Source organism: Malaclemys terrapin, chromosome 10 (assembly GCF_027887155.1).
Source record: "Malaclemys terrapin pileata isolate rMalTer1 chromosome 10, rMalTer1.hap1, whole genome shotgun sequence".
Lineage (NCBI taxonomy): Eukaryota > Metazoa > Chordata > Testudines > Emydidae > Malaclemys > Malaclemys terrapin.
Window position 1 is genome coordinate 26,904,337 of NC_071514.1, and position 15,379 is coordinate 26,919,715.

Below are 15,379 nucleotides of genomic sequence, written 5' to 3' on the forward strand. Positions count from 1 at the left end.
TCATGGTATTGCCACCCTTACTTCTGTGCTGCCTTCAGAGCTGGGTGGTTGTAGAGTGGCAGCTGTGGGCCAGGCACCCAGCTCTGAAGGCAGCACCCCGCCAGCAGCCATGCAGAAGTAAAGGTGGCAATACCATACCATGTCCCCTTACTTCTGCACTGCTGCCTTCAGAGCTGGGCAGCCGGACAGTGGCGGCTGCTTACTGAGGGCCCAGCAATGCAGGCAACAGCGCAGAAGTAAGGGTCATAATACCATACCAGGGCATCCTTACTTCTGCACTGCTGCTGGTGGCGGTTCTGCCTGCAGAGCTGGGATTCCAGCCAGTAGCTGCCGCTCTCCAGCTGCCCAGCTCTGAAGGCAGCTCTGCCACCGGCAGCAGCCAGAAGTAAGGGTAGCAGAACTACACCCCCCCTTCAATAACTTTGAGACCCCCTCCACAACTCCTTTTTGGGTCAGGACCCCTACAATTACAACACCATGAAATTTTAGATTTAAATAGGCGAAATCATGAAATGTATGATTTTTAAAATCCTATGACCATGAAATTGACCAAAATGGACCATGAATTTGGTAGGGCTCTACTCATATGTCCGGAGAGTCTAGCTCATACAGCGAATAGCTAAGCAAACCTACCAAATCTTAGGCAATGAGGTGGATTTGTAGTTGGGCATTATTCTGACTGGAGTTTCATTAATATCATTATCCACTTGAGCTCCTGGTCATCTTAGAGTTTGTTCACTTAAATCCCACTAAGTATTTTATACAAAAATATGTAATAGTATTCCACTATTATTAGAAAATAACAAAAGGTATGTAAATGCTGACCCACCACTGACATTTATAGGCACTGCTTCACCTCCATGGCTGTTGAGGTTCTCGTCTATGCCTTCATCTCCTTGATCCTCGACTATTTCTATACCCAATGGAATCTCCTAAACTCCCCTAGCAGCTCTAGACTGTTTATCACCACCCTTTCAACACACACAAAGGAGTCTGATCACATCACTCTGCTACTCAAACAATTCTGCTTGGAATTTGTAAACATATACAAGCTGTAAGTCATTTACCTTTTTGTACTGTACATTGTCTGTTTCTTTATAAAAATCAGTAAAAAGAATGATAAAAACCCCACAACTCTACTAGCTTCCCATTCATTTCAGGACCCAGTTGAAAACAGACCTTGTTTTCAAAGCCCTCCATAGATTGATATAAGCCTGTTTTATGGACGTCCTTCACTCCAGTGTCACCATTGTGGGTGTGAGAGCCTTTTCCTCTGCAGCTCTTGCCATCTTGAATAACCTGCCTCATTAAATCTCTCTCTCATTTCAAGTCTTATCTGCAAACATCACATCTCTTCATATTTCTCATCTGCTCCCCCAACATTAACTTTGTAATTATGTCAGTTAACTCCATAAAGCTTTTTGGGGATTCAGTTTGTATAAAGGCATTATAAAAACAATGTTGTATAGTGCTGCACTTTGTTTTCTGGGAAAATAATTTGACTTTTTTTTCTACCCTTGCACTGATTCGGTATAGGTGCATAAAAGCAGAACAAACTCATCAACCAAATTGCCAGCAAAACTCTAATTCCAGACTGTTAGTTGTAGGTAATGCTTTGTGCTGATGTACTTGCAAAGTAAGAAAGAAATAGGCTGATTGGTTTCAGTTTACAGTTTTGGCAGTTTAAAAACAATTAACTTGGAAAATTGATCAAATATGCTTCGGAATTAGAACTGGAGAATAAATAAGGACCAAAAAGCCACTTCCACTAAGTCATTTTTCTGATCAAATTTCCACTTTAAAATTTGAACTTCATGCAGTCAATGCTTCAGCCTCAAGTGTCTCATATTAATTGCCTGGTATTTTCATTACTGGCCATGATGGCAGCAAATGCTCTTCCACAGATACTGGTATTGTAATTTATCTGCAAAAATAAATCACACCTTATAGCACTTCCCCCTCCCCCTGAGTTAATTGAATCACTTCTTTAAATGTCTCCAAGCCTGATGATTTGAGAGAGGTTTATTGTTTGAAATATTTTAAGAATTACATTCCTCAAGTTGCATGCAAAATGATCTCGATACTTACTCCAGATAAAAGTACAGTCCTAAAACTTACTACAGGGATTTTACAGAGAAATATTAATTCACTATAAAAAGATTCTACATACCAAAAAGGATCCAGCGTCTAAATACTACACATCTGTAGTTGTAATTGCTTAATGAGGATTTTTGGATCTGTTGTAAGTTCTACAAATGCTACAAAACCATACTTATATTTTGATTTACTTTTTACACTAATGGTTTCAATATAGAATCCAAAATAGATGGTGACGTCAATCCTCAGCAATGATTCCTGACCATTGGAAGTCCAGAAACTACCAATGATGAAAACTAGATTTGATACACTATTTACTGTAAATGAGACCAATGGATCAGCTTTCAAACTTGTGATAGAGTCCATTTCACGCTGCACAGATCTATTCCTCGCTGCTGCAGTTAATCTGATCCTAAGCCTAAAGTCAGGATTTTAGTCAAGCCACAAATTATTCAGTTGCCAATAAACCCATAGATGGGTGCAAGCAAAAAGAGTCTGCAGGGGTTGGGGTCTGTGGTTTTGGTTTGGCCCATAGTAGAAACAGGGGTCAGTTGCAAAGTTTGGTATTATCTTTTTAAGTCTATGGTTTAAACATAATGTTCCCAGCACCGATTTACGACTAGACTGGTTTGCTGGGGGCTGACGTTACCTCATATGGAACATGCACAAGGAGTAGCCTCAAAATCTGAAGGTCTCCTGAGATCTGCCTGAGACCATAGCCACCTGTGTGGGTGTCCTCTGTCTCCCTAGCAAGCAAAGAGCCACATGCACAGTCTGGCCCACTGCTGTCAACTGAGCATCACTAAACCTCAGACAGGGATGGTGACAATGTGCAATGTCTTGGGTCAGTGCTCTATAAAGTGTGTGCTAACATCTATGCAGTTGTGCCAGGTGTGCTTTTGGTTCCACATACTCTATGCTGAGCGAGATATATAACATACCTTCCTACTTTGAACTTCTCTTCAATTTGCTTTTTTGAATTTACTATTTGAAAAACACATCAAGCCTCAAATGGACTGACCTTTCTGCTAATGTATATCACCTAATGAACGGATGCAATTAACTAATTCATATTGGAATATTGCACTTTCCAGTTCACATTTATCATCTCTAATTGCTCAATCTGGTTTGCCAGTTTAAATTTTTTATTATTACCCTTTAAACTAAAGGAATAAGTCTTATATCTAATTAACTGAACTTACATATTCAATTAATAGATTCATTATACCTTAATGAATATGGATACAGCACTGGGGCAACAGCAGATTGCTGTGTCGGAGTGTTCCTACCTATATATCCTGTAAAGAACATGCTATGAATCTCAGAGCAATTTTTTTCAATTAAACAAACCGGAGTGCTAAGAGCACAGCGCACATGCAATCTAACATTTCTGTACAGCGTGAATTGGACAATTTTCTAGTCTTTGTCCTCATTCTAGCATCTGATAGATTCCCCCACGCAAAATGAACCCAAGCAGCAACACTTCTGTTTCTGGAGAGGCAGGAAATCTAGATATTCCAGACTGAACCATTGTGAATTTGGGACCTCTGGAGATAACAAAGTGGGAGGGCGACTCTGATTTAGAGCACCTAGAAATAGCAAGACAGGAAGCTTCTCACCTGTTAGGCGGCAAGTAATGGACTGAATGAGCTTTCAATGGAGTGAGTGTAACACTGCTATTAGAGGTGACCCAAGTGAGAAGATAAAGGGGGACCATGTCACAGGATCCTAGAGCCTGGGCTCCAGCCTGAGCCCGGATGTCTACATTGCAATTAAACAGGCCCACAGCCTGAGATCCATGAGCCCAAGTCAGCTGGCATGATCCAGACACAAGTTGTTAATTGCTGGATAGACCTACTAGAAGTAGGGAAGTAGAAGCACTAAGTATGAAGCGGTGCCTGGATACAAGGAGATCTCAGGGGGGGCGGGGAGGGAGGGTGAGGGGTGGCCTTGGGAGTGGACTGGCAGTGTAAAGGGAAGGTGGTTTGCAATGTAAATGGAGGAAGTTTTGTTGCCCTCCTAAAGATGCTGCCCTATCCATCTTCAAAGATTTGCTTGTCAAATGCAGCATTTTATATTGTTTTTGTGGAGATGGAATCAAGTCCTCACTTCCCTTGGGTTTTCTTAAAATAATATTTCACACTAGGAAGGCTTAGATCTACTGCCCTTCTAGAATCCTTATTGTCTTATCAGTAGCCATAATAAGGTCCACTGTTCCTGCTACCATAAGGAATTTAGTCTTTGTAACAGGGTGAAAGGGTTTGATAATGCATCCCATTCTGATTAGGAAAATGTAGAACTTACATCATCAGAAAAATCCACTGGAAATACTTCAAGGCTGTCTTGCTTTCTTCATGCAGCACAAATGTATTTACGAAGAAACCTTTTGTTTTCATAGCAACACCCTTTGGAAGTGTTTCTTCTTCAGGGGTCTGAAATTAATAAAAAAATATGAAATGAGCCAACGATATTCTGTTCTTGCAGAGAAAGGTATGCACAACTTATGGACCTTAATTGTTCTGAAAAAGGGAGTGTATATCTGAAAATGGACAGGGAACTAGCCAGAACAAACTACTTCTCTGTACTCAATCAATCCATTCTCAAAAAACACCCGCTGGCCAAATCCTGCCCTGATTTACACACCCCTCTCCCAGTACATACCGTAAGATAGAGCTATGTGTAATGTAATGTACAAAAGGAGCTTATATTAGTATTATAACCAGCAGGTTTAAGGAAAAGCCATCACTAACCCAACATATAACATTGGCATGGACACAAAATTAGCTGTACAACTACAACATGTTTACTACACGTGCATTTTGAAACAAGAGCAGTGATACAGCAGCATTTCACTACTGCCCTCTGCCCAGCTCTTAGAGCCCTGTCAATGTGAAATGTTATCTCTGTCATACTATTTCAGATAGATAATCTCTGAGAGCACACATTCTCAACGAATCATTGCACAGTCGTCATATACATGAACATAGGAAGTGCCATACTGTACGCTCCTTAAAGCTATGTCAATAAATGGGATGGCTGCATGTAGCGAGGTGCTGCTGGGCCCCTCTTGCTTCTGCCCCTGCTGCCCTCACAAAACCAATCAGGTGCGCCTTAGGTTGATGCAATCACTCATGTATTTTATTTATAGTTCTTTCCCACCACCACCTTACTATCTATGTGCAGGGTTTTACAGCCAGACTTCACCAGCCCCTCTCAGCCTCTGGCATTTCTCCCCCGCACAAGCCTTTATAGCCCCCGGCTAATCAGGCTGGCAGCTGTTTCTAGTTGCCAAGCAGGCAGGGCTATTCAACCAGCCCCAGTCCATTCTGGCATGGCAGGAGGCTAATTAAGCTCTTCATGCCCAGCACCCTGTCAGACACCTCCCCCCTTAGGTAACCACTAGGTTGGTCCATCCCAGGCCTCTCCTCCTCTGCCAGTGGTGTTACTCTAGGGGAGTCTCTTGCTTCCCACTGGGTGCTCCCCAGGGTCCTTCTTGCGGGTTCGTTCATGCCCCACCCACAGAACGTACACTGTGTAGGGGGTGGATGGTCCCATAGCTCTGCCACCACCTACAGGTCGCCACACCAATTGCACCCCCAGGTTTGGCCCCCCTGCTTCTCCCCCTTTCCCTCCAGCAGGGGATCAGGGTCAGCTGCGACTTCCCCCAGGACACCCAGGCCAAAGGTTCCTCCAACCTGTCCAGTGGGGTCTGGGTCTCTTTGTCTGGGGGCTCTATTTTGGGGCACTCCTTTGGCCCCTCCTCCTCTACTCCCTTTTCTTCCCCATTCGGACTCTGTTGTCTAGGGTTTTCCTCTGTTCTTTCCTGAGGACTTTGGTCCTCCCCTTTACTGGGGTCCACTAGCATAGAGGGCACCCCTCCCTTCTTCAGGGTCCCTCTCTTTTTTCCTCCCATGAGTCTCCTCCCCTCACCTCCTTTCCCTTTTGGGAAGGGGTTCCAGTCAGTCCCCAATATCACTGGGTACAGTAACCCCTCCACTACCCTGACCCGTTTCCAGGAAAACCTGCCCCACGCGTCCAGGGGCACCTGGGCCATTGGACAGTGCTTCCTATCCTCGTGGACTCACTCAAGTTTCATCCTTACCCCAGGGGTAAGCCAGTGTGACTTTACCAGCCCCCTATGGATGAGCGAGCAGGCTGAGGCCATGTCCATTAGAGTCCTCCGGGGGCTTCCTCCCCACCCTCCCTGGAATGGTGGCAGTCCTTGCCCCTTCCCCCACCCTCCAACGTTTGTCCAGCTGCAAAACTCAGCTAGGCCGCATTCCATCTCCTGGCAGTCACCCCTTTTATGTCCCGGTCATCCGCACTGCCAGCACATGAGTTGACCAGGACGACTGGGGGCTCCTCTTTCTTCCTCTCCGGGCCCTTCCCGGGGGGCATTTCTCTGGGTTTTTTCCCCTGACTCCAGGTCCCTGCACATCCGATCCTCCTTCCGGGGTAAGTCTGCTTCCACATACTCCTCAGTTAGCTTGACTGCAGCCTCCACTGTGCTCGGCTGGTGTCGTCTGACCCAGACTCGCACGTTCTCTGAGAGGCCTGTAAAAACTGTTCTAGAAGCACTTGGTCCATAATTTCTCCCACGGTTTGGGTATCTGGCTGCAGCCAACGAGTGGCCCAATCCATCAGCTTCTGGGTGAATGCCCGGGGCCGCAAACCCCCTGTCCATCTGGCTGACTGAAATTTCTGGCAGTATTTTTATGCCGCTAGTCACACCTGGTCTAAGACGGCCGCCTTCACTGCCTCATAGTCTTTGGCCTGGTCATTACTGAGCGCCATATAGGCCGCTTGAGCCTTGTCAGCCAGATAGGGAACCAGTCTTAGGGCACAGGCTGCCCTATACCATCTGGCACCCAGGGCTACCCACTTGAAGGTGCAGAGGAAGGTGTCCGGGTCATTGGCAGGGCCCATCTTACAGAGGCCCAATCCCGTTGCCCAGGTGCCCATCACCCCACATGGGACTCACCAGTCGCTGTAGGAGCTGCTGCTGCATGTTAGCCTGCTCCCTTATAAAGTCCTGCAGGGTTCTCTGTTGTTCCAGCAGCCAGGTGAGTAAGACCTGCCTCTCTAGCTGGTGGGACTGCTGGAAGGCTTGCAGCATCTTTTGCATCTCCTCCTGCTGCTTCGCTAGCAGGGGCCAGCTTTAGGCCGATTCCACTGATTCCCCTGAATCAGGCCCCGCGCCTAAGAGGGCCCCACCCCCTAAAGAAGAGCGCCTTTTTAATTTTTTTTACTCACCCGGCGGTGGTCTGGGTCTTCGGCGGCACTTCGGCGGCGGGGGGTCCTTCACTCGCTCCAGGTCTTCCGCAGCATTTCGGCGGTGGGGGGTCCGCAGAAGACCCGAAGCGAGTGAAGGACCCCCCCACTGCCGAAGTGCCGCTGAAGACCTGGACCGCCGCCGGGTATTCGAATCGGGCCCCACAGTGCCTAAAACCGGCCCTGTTCGCTAGCCATTGCAGGATCCTTTCCATCTCTGGGCCACCACACACTCATGCTGGCTTCATATCCCAGACAAGCCCCCATGTGTAGCAAGGCGCTGCTGGGCCCCTCTTGCTTCTGCCCCGCTGCCCTTACAAAACCAATCAGGAACACTTTAGGTCCATGCAATCACTGTGTATTTTAATGATAGGTCTTTCCCACCACCAGCTATCTATGTACAGGGTTTTACAGCCAGACTTCACCAGCAACAGGCTAGAGCCACCAGCCCCTCTCAGCCTCTGGCCTTTCTCCCCCCTGCCCACTCCCCTGGCTAATTAGGCTGGCAGCTGTTTCTAGTTGCCAAGTAGGCAGGGCTATTCAGCCAGCCCCAATCCATTCCCCTTGATTGGAGCTGGTGTGGCAGGGGGCTGATTAAGCACTTCGTGCCCAGCACCCTGTCACACTGCACTTCTGTATCTTCTAAAATGTTATCATTATTTGTTATTTCCTGGGACCTCATGGTGTGTTCAGCCTTTTACAGAACAGAGAGCTGTTGACTTTGCCCCAAGGAGTTTACAGGACTCCCACTGCCTGCAGTGGGTTTTGAATCAGGCCCTTAAGGCTATAGCCAATGTGGAATATGCTTACAGTGTTTACTAACAGAAGTAACATGAATTCATAGGAATCTTTCAAGTTTGTCACTCCAAGGGGCTGATGTTTCTTCTATGGACTGAGATCTTTTACTCCTATATCTGATTCACATTAGCACTTATGCATCAGAGATGACAGCAAAGGATAGATGGAGGCAGACCAGAAAGGGAAAGATGGTCTACAGAAGTGTTCCTTGGGTATGCAAAGAATCAGTAATGCTGTATTTGAATCTGTTCAGCTCTTCATCATAAAATAGTTGCTTTCTTTGAATGCACCAGCAGTAGCAATGATTCACTTACTAGAGAAAAATCTTTCAAAAACCGTGTAGTAATTTTTCTGTGAAAATGTAAGTTAGGTGAATAAACTTGCATACAGACAGGAAATACAGCTAATGGGCATATTTGCCTTGGTGTAGCTCAACTAAAACCAACAGATTTACAGTAGGGAAGAATTTGGCCCATATTATACAAATACTGAAAGGTGCATTGTGGTGCATGTTAATAAACTTGCTCACCCTGGCTATGTTGGGTTTATCACTTACATCAATAATGATTTATGCGATACTCGGAATACTATACTGTTAAGAACTCAGTGCTGTATATATCGTTACCCCTGAGAATTAAGCTCTGGGAGCAATATGTAGCAGCATTATTCTTTATTTCTGTAGGACAAAGCATGAGGGGGAATGTAAGGAAGGTAGAATAATACAGTCTGTATATAACCCTTTCTCATTCCTAGTCTGCTTGGATATAGACATAGGGCCAAAGTACTTTAATGCAGATTTCACGGATGTAATGGGACAATTTATGGGGCCCAGTTCTGAGGTTACAGTATAGGTACATTCAAGAATGGATCACATTAATATTGTAGACATTCTTTCCCTTTTTTAAAAAGCTTTGGCCTCCCTGCTTTCAGTCACCTGAATTCCATTTAATGATACTTAAACTGTATATGTTACACAAATTGGAAACTCAAGTCCAAATGAAACATCATTAGCAAAAATCAATAAACTACAAGCAGAGAGTATTAGCCTCTTTGCGCTGTTCTGCACATGTGCGACCCTCTCCACCTCTTTGCAGTAATAGCAGCCTTTCCACATGAGCGATGATCAAAGGCCAGGATTAATCACAGTCCACAGATGCTGGTGCAGAGCAGTGGTGCTTACTGCATGGACCCGGGGAGTTACATCCCAGTTGTCAGTTTTTTAAGCTCTAAGCTACCCTGACAGTCTTGAAGGATGCTCCTGTCATCTGTTTGGCAGTGCCAGTATTCCTACCATTATGACATCGTGAGCAGGGCCAAGATGGTAAACCTGAGAATGAGTGAGATTAGTAGAAAACAGTAATCATGGTGTTATCATCCGAACACTGTTTAACTGGGCAGTCCAGCTCTCTATGTAGTAAAGGAGCAGTAACAGGAAAGGTAGGTTGCATGGATTACTAATTAAGGTTTTAAATGTTTAATAGTATTTCTTTTTCCTTACATTTAATATTTTCTCCCCCCACACACACCCCCATGCCATCTAGATATTTGTTAGAACTGGGAGAATACTTCAACAAACCTGCTGTGATTATCACTCAAATTATAAACTGAATTCACTACAGCTGCGTTTGTGCCCCTTTTGTATTGGCTTTCTGCAAAGAGTCTAGCCAATTACTTTAATGGGAGGAATATATGTGAAAACTGAAAATTTTAAGCAAATATTAAAGAATATTTGAAGAAAGCAAACTCTGATCTTTTAAGTGTAGGTATTGGCACTAGAAAGCAGATTCTCAGAGTTATGCTCACCTAGCCAAGGAACAAAAGCACTATGGGGAAAGCAGTGTGGTCTGGAGAAAGGAACAAGGAGTTGGGAATGAGGAGCTCTTGACTCATAATCTTGGATGTGCCACTGACTCTACCCTGTGACTTCAGCCAACTCTCCCCCCACAGTATCTCCAGCTACCAAAAATGGGGCTACCAAACCTTGCACACCTGTTGTGAGGATTAATGAGGTGATCACCACACAGCCCTCTGAGAATGAAAAGGGGTACAGAAAGGCAGTGCAACTCTGGAACAATGCAGCTCTTCATTGCCTCCCTACTCAGGGCTGTGGCTACCTGCCACAATCTAGGCCTCTGTTAGAGAAGGAATTGCTATCGACATTCTTCTTAATCAATTACTTTTCTTAAGGGTACATCTACACTACAGGGGGGAGTCGATTTAAGATACGCAAATTCAGCTACGTGAATAGCGTAGCTGAATTCGACGTATCGCAGCCGACTTACCCCGCTGTGAGGACGGCGGCAAAATCGACTTCTGCGGCTTTCTGTCGGCGGCGCTTACTCCCACCTCCGCTGGTGGAGTAAGAGCACCGATTTGGGGATCGATTGTCGCGTCCCAACGGGACGTGATAAATCGATCCCCGAGAGGTCGATTTCTACCCGCTGATTCAGGCGGGTAGTGTAGACCTAGCCTTAAGTACACCACTTATGTCTCATCTTTCAAGGAAGAAATACCGTATTCACCTCATTCTTGCTGTAATGAACATGTCCTCGGGAACCTGCTGCAATTTTTTACACAAATAATTATGCAAATCTTTTCCTTTCATAGCCACAATAAAGTTGTATCTTTTATGTGCTGTAATAACTAATATCCTGAACATGTAGCTTTGGTGCAAAGGTGTCTCCCAAAATGTAATAAATTGGGCTATAATCACATTACACCCCAAAGTTGTACCAAACCAGAGTGATCTCTGGAATAACTCAGTTGAAGCAATTGGAGTAGAAGACTCCTGGGTGAGGGAAGTGAATTTTACCCTTATCCTGATCCTGCAGAATCAGGCCCTGTTCTGGATGGGCCAGATCCAAAACCCACTGACGTTCATGGAAATGGGAATTCCCACTGATTTTAGTCAGCTTTAGGTCAGGCTCTATATTCCTGATGCTGCTAGGTGCTGCTGCCTTCTACATAGCCTTATTTACACTAGCATATTTCAGACACCTAATACCCCATGGGTGCAGCACGGCTGGAGACAGGAATAGCATAAACAAGGCTTAGACATCTTTACTACCGGGGCATCTAACCCACCAGTGGAACTGCAGCCACTGAGAACTGTGGGTATGCCTACACTGCAATTAAAAACCCACAGCTGGCCCATGTTCAGCTGGTTCAGACTAAGGGGTCTTTAATTGCAGGTTAGACGTTCAGACTCAGGCTGGAGCCTGAGCTCTGGGACCCTCCCCCCCAGAACATCCTAGAGGTTGGGCTTGAGCCCAAAAATCTACACCACCCTTAGCCAAGCCATGTGAGCCTGAGTCAGCTGACACAGGACAGCCACAGGTGTCTAAATGCAGTGTAAACATATACCAGGGATCCAAAAGACCCCATGCGTAGTCACAGCACCAGACCCTATGCATCCCCAACTCATCATGAAGTCACCTACAAGGATTAGGCTCTGGGTATTCCTGTACTTAATACAAACAAAGCCAACGGATGAAACAATGTGTCAATTTGTTCAAGTCAATCAATCAATGTGTCAGCTGAGTCAGTGACACATCTGATAGGAACAACCAAGATGCTAATAGCTTCTTAAAGAAAAGTAGATGAATGTTTCACTGTAGAAATATTATTCCACACTGGGCTTGTAGTGTGCTCAGAACCTTCAGCTCTCTTTCAAGTCAGTGGGAAATAAGGTCCTGAATACCTTGCAGGATCAAGCCCCTAGTCAGTTTTACTTCAACACAGGGACTACAATTAAGCTAAACATTTGGGAGGCATACACTCTTTTCCAGTGCCTCACCAGACTATACCACACTGTAAAAGCCACTGGACTGAAGCAGATTTCATTAGAGGCGTTTACATTATTCTGCCTCATTGCTCTCTCATTAACAGGGCTCTCTCCTCACTAGAGAGTTAAGGTATTTAGTCCAAGCAGTGTATTACTATTCAGTCCATGAATGTACAAAATCACAGCACTTCTAAAGCAGCATTCTTCAATAGGCATTGAAATCTCTCTAAACTGTACAGAATGTGCCTTTTTAAAAAAATAAATAAAGAAAGGCTAGAGCACATTTCTTTGGCAAGCACTCACTCACTGGCACAGCCTCCTTTGCAGAAAGGTATCAAATGGCCAACAACTGCGTAACTTTAATCCCATCCGGGAGCAAAACCAAGGGCTTGCTTCCATATTTGGCAGTTTATATAATCTCTCTCCTTCTCATCTTTTGGGGAAATAAACACACAAAAGTTTACCTTGGTAAAAGGTAACCTTGGGGGAAAGACAATGATTAATCCATTCTGCGTGGAATTAGAAGAAAAAAAGTTCATCAGCTTCTGATTGTGAGGTTTCCAGTATTATCTAGTTCTGCTAATATAAATAGAAGCCAGCAAACTCAGATATCACACAGGATGGAAAACTTATGATGAATCATCAGGTCACGTTGAGGGGATCCAGTCAATGCCTGCACAGTCAGATGATTTCACTGGCTGCACAGATGTCAAAATCTCATATTTCAATGTATAAGTAAAAGTGTCAAAGTTCAGCTGAAGCAGGGATGATTACAAAGCAAATTTGAGGGGTCTGTGCTGGAGCATAACTGGCATTACAGAGCAACAAGAGGAACCAAAAAATGAACGGGCAAAGCAAAAGAACATTCAAGGAGAAATTTGCCTTGAAGAACAGCTTTATAAAAGAAGCCCTGTCCGAATTCCTGGGAACATTTGTAATGATAGTAAGTTTCAGCTGCTTTCCTTCCTTCCCACTAATTTAATGATGGATAGTATTTGTAAGGGAACATGTGTTGCTTTTCCTTGTACTCTACAAGTAGATTGGGTCACTGACTGACAAATAGTGCACAGCAGTAAATGAATTGATTCTATTAATGGTAAGTTTGTTATTACTTCAGTCACTTGAAATAAATATGCATGACTATTAAATATAGACACTACAATATTTGTTGAATATACTTTACAATTGTCTCTTAAAAGTTTCATTTGATAACTGACTAGGTTTTTAGTGACTTACCAACTTCTGAAAAATGTGCAGATGTGAACAATACACTTCAATAATCCTGCTTTTCTATTTTAAAAAAAAATCAGGAATTTCTCAGTTCTCATGCACGAGTTCTATTTGCATTGACTAATGAACCATATTGCACATATAGGGGATAACAGATCTCAGACTAGGTATCTTTTCACTGTGTTACACAGATTTAATCCTGTGATTCCTAGTGAATGTAATAGCTGTTGCACTGCTGAATCCTCAAGGATTTGAAAGCTTATCACATTTTGTTTGTGGCTTTTACACTGTTACATTTGCTGTAACCTGCATCTATTTTCCATTTCAGGTAAATATTAGACCCCTCCATTATTTATTCACAGCAGCAAAATGTTTTCCTCTTTACTTCTTGTTCAAAAAGTTTTCTGGGATCTTTGCATATTAGAAATTAGACACACATTGTAGATTTGATTTACAAAGACACACTGACATGTTAGTAACAGTCTAATAGCACATAAAATAATGATTACATTGTGCTTTCCAGACACTGACTAATCCTTAGTGAGTTTGGTATTATTCTTTTTTATAGATGGGGAAACTGAGGCACAGAGCAGGTCACCGATTTACCAAAGAGGATTATCTGGGATTAGAATACTAGTGCTAATCCCCCTATCCTTCCTTGTAGATGGAATGCAACTGTCTTGTGGTTTTGCTAAGTATTTTATCAAGGTGAAACTGCAACAGAAAATAAACAAAACAAAAAAAATAAAAATAAAAATACCTACCAAGACCCCAAACTAAATACAGGCATAATACTAGCATGGAAAGGTGTCTTTTTTTGTCTGTAATCATGTCAGTTAGATTTAAAGCATGTCATCTTCTAGAAGACTCCCGATAGTTATGTAAGTGTTGAAAATGACATTCGTTATCATATGCAACCAACTCTTAGCACAGGCATGACCGTAACAATCCTACTTTGCAATTTTCTAAAACATCTGCACAGTGTTATAGCAAGGGACTCAGTTAGATGCAAGATTCTCAAAGCATTTTATCAACAATAATCAATTAAGTTTCACAATAACCCCGTAAGGAAGGAAAATATTTTACATATTAGGAAGTGTGATTACAGAGGTTATAGGAGGGACCCAGGAAGTTTGTGGCAGAGCTGTGAATATAACCCAGATCACTTGACATCCAGTCCTATGTCTTAACCACAGGATCCTCCTCCCCCCCCATTAATCAAATTATGTAAGTGAAGAAAATATATTATAGTGCAGATGCTATTATTTAATGTTCTGCCATGCAAGAGTGGAAGGAAATGCAACCGTACAGTCTGTTTATAGTATAACGGGGAAAACAAAATACATAATCCAGGGGTTGGCAACCAAATTTCACAACCTACTTTCTCTTTTTTTAGTTTAAAGTTGTTTCAGCCTTGAATAATGCTGAAAAGACCTATAAATAGACAACTGGATAATTGAGCAATCAGCAACCTGCTAAGAAACTAGGCTGATGTTTTGACTGCACAGGATTTTCTGAAGTAAACTACAGTACAGGGTTATTGTAACAAGGCACTCCCTTTTCTGCAGTTACTTGCCTCACTATTTAATGGGATCCCACTACCAATAGCATCTCTCACCTTATGATTCACTTCTTTTTAAAAAAAATATTAAAACCGATTTAATTTTGAGCTGGTGAAAGGGGCATGATTGACAACTCTGGAGACAGAAATCCACGAAGAGCAGATCAGCGTCAGGGTGGACTGCAGAAGTATGAGCTTCCCCACACTGTCCCACTGACATGCCTTAATCCTATTCTAGAGTGAGAGTCAGACAGTTCAGTTGGTCTATTCAATCCAGAGCCTCTCTGGAGGTACAACTAATGCCAGTTGTGAGGGTTGCTTGTAGGATGTGGATACTATATCCACCTAGAAATGGGCTCAGATCGCCTATTGATTTCCCATAGGCCACATATTGCAATGTCTTTTCAGTCACTACCAAATTGGGGTTTAATGGAATAATAATAATAAAAAAAATAATAATTTGGCCAGTCACTTATTTCTCCTAGAAGTGGAAGACTGCATATGTTATTACTAACCTCAGGATTCCAACCCCACTGACCCTAAGAAGATGTAGCCCCCCTCCCGCCGCCAACACACACACACAGAGCAATCCAATTTTGGATCCAGTTCTTCTGGGAGGCTAACATCATTGATCCTAG

The 15,379-nt window shown here is 43.6% G+C and overlaps 1 protein-coding gene across 3 annotated transcripts in view; it reads left to right on the forward strand.

The window, feature by feature from the left end:
* Positions 1–12,590: 12,590 nt before the first annotated feature.
* Positions 12,591–15,379, forward strand: part of AQP9 (aquaporin 9) — a 40,041-nt gene continuing 37,252 nt past the window's right edge. For 2 of the 3 annotated variants that reach the window (XR_008446552.1, XM_054043075.1), the window contains exon 1: positions 12,591–12,893. Coding sequence is in view for 2 of the 3 variants with exons in the window: in XM_054043075.1 (XP_053899050.1) it covers positions 12,792–12,893 (102 nt within the window). In the remaining variant the exon portion in view is untranslated. The remainder of the gene's footprint in view (positions 12,894–15,379) is intronic. The other variant, XM_054043074.1, reaches the window with a different exon arrangement.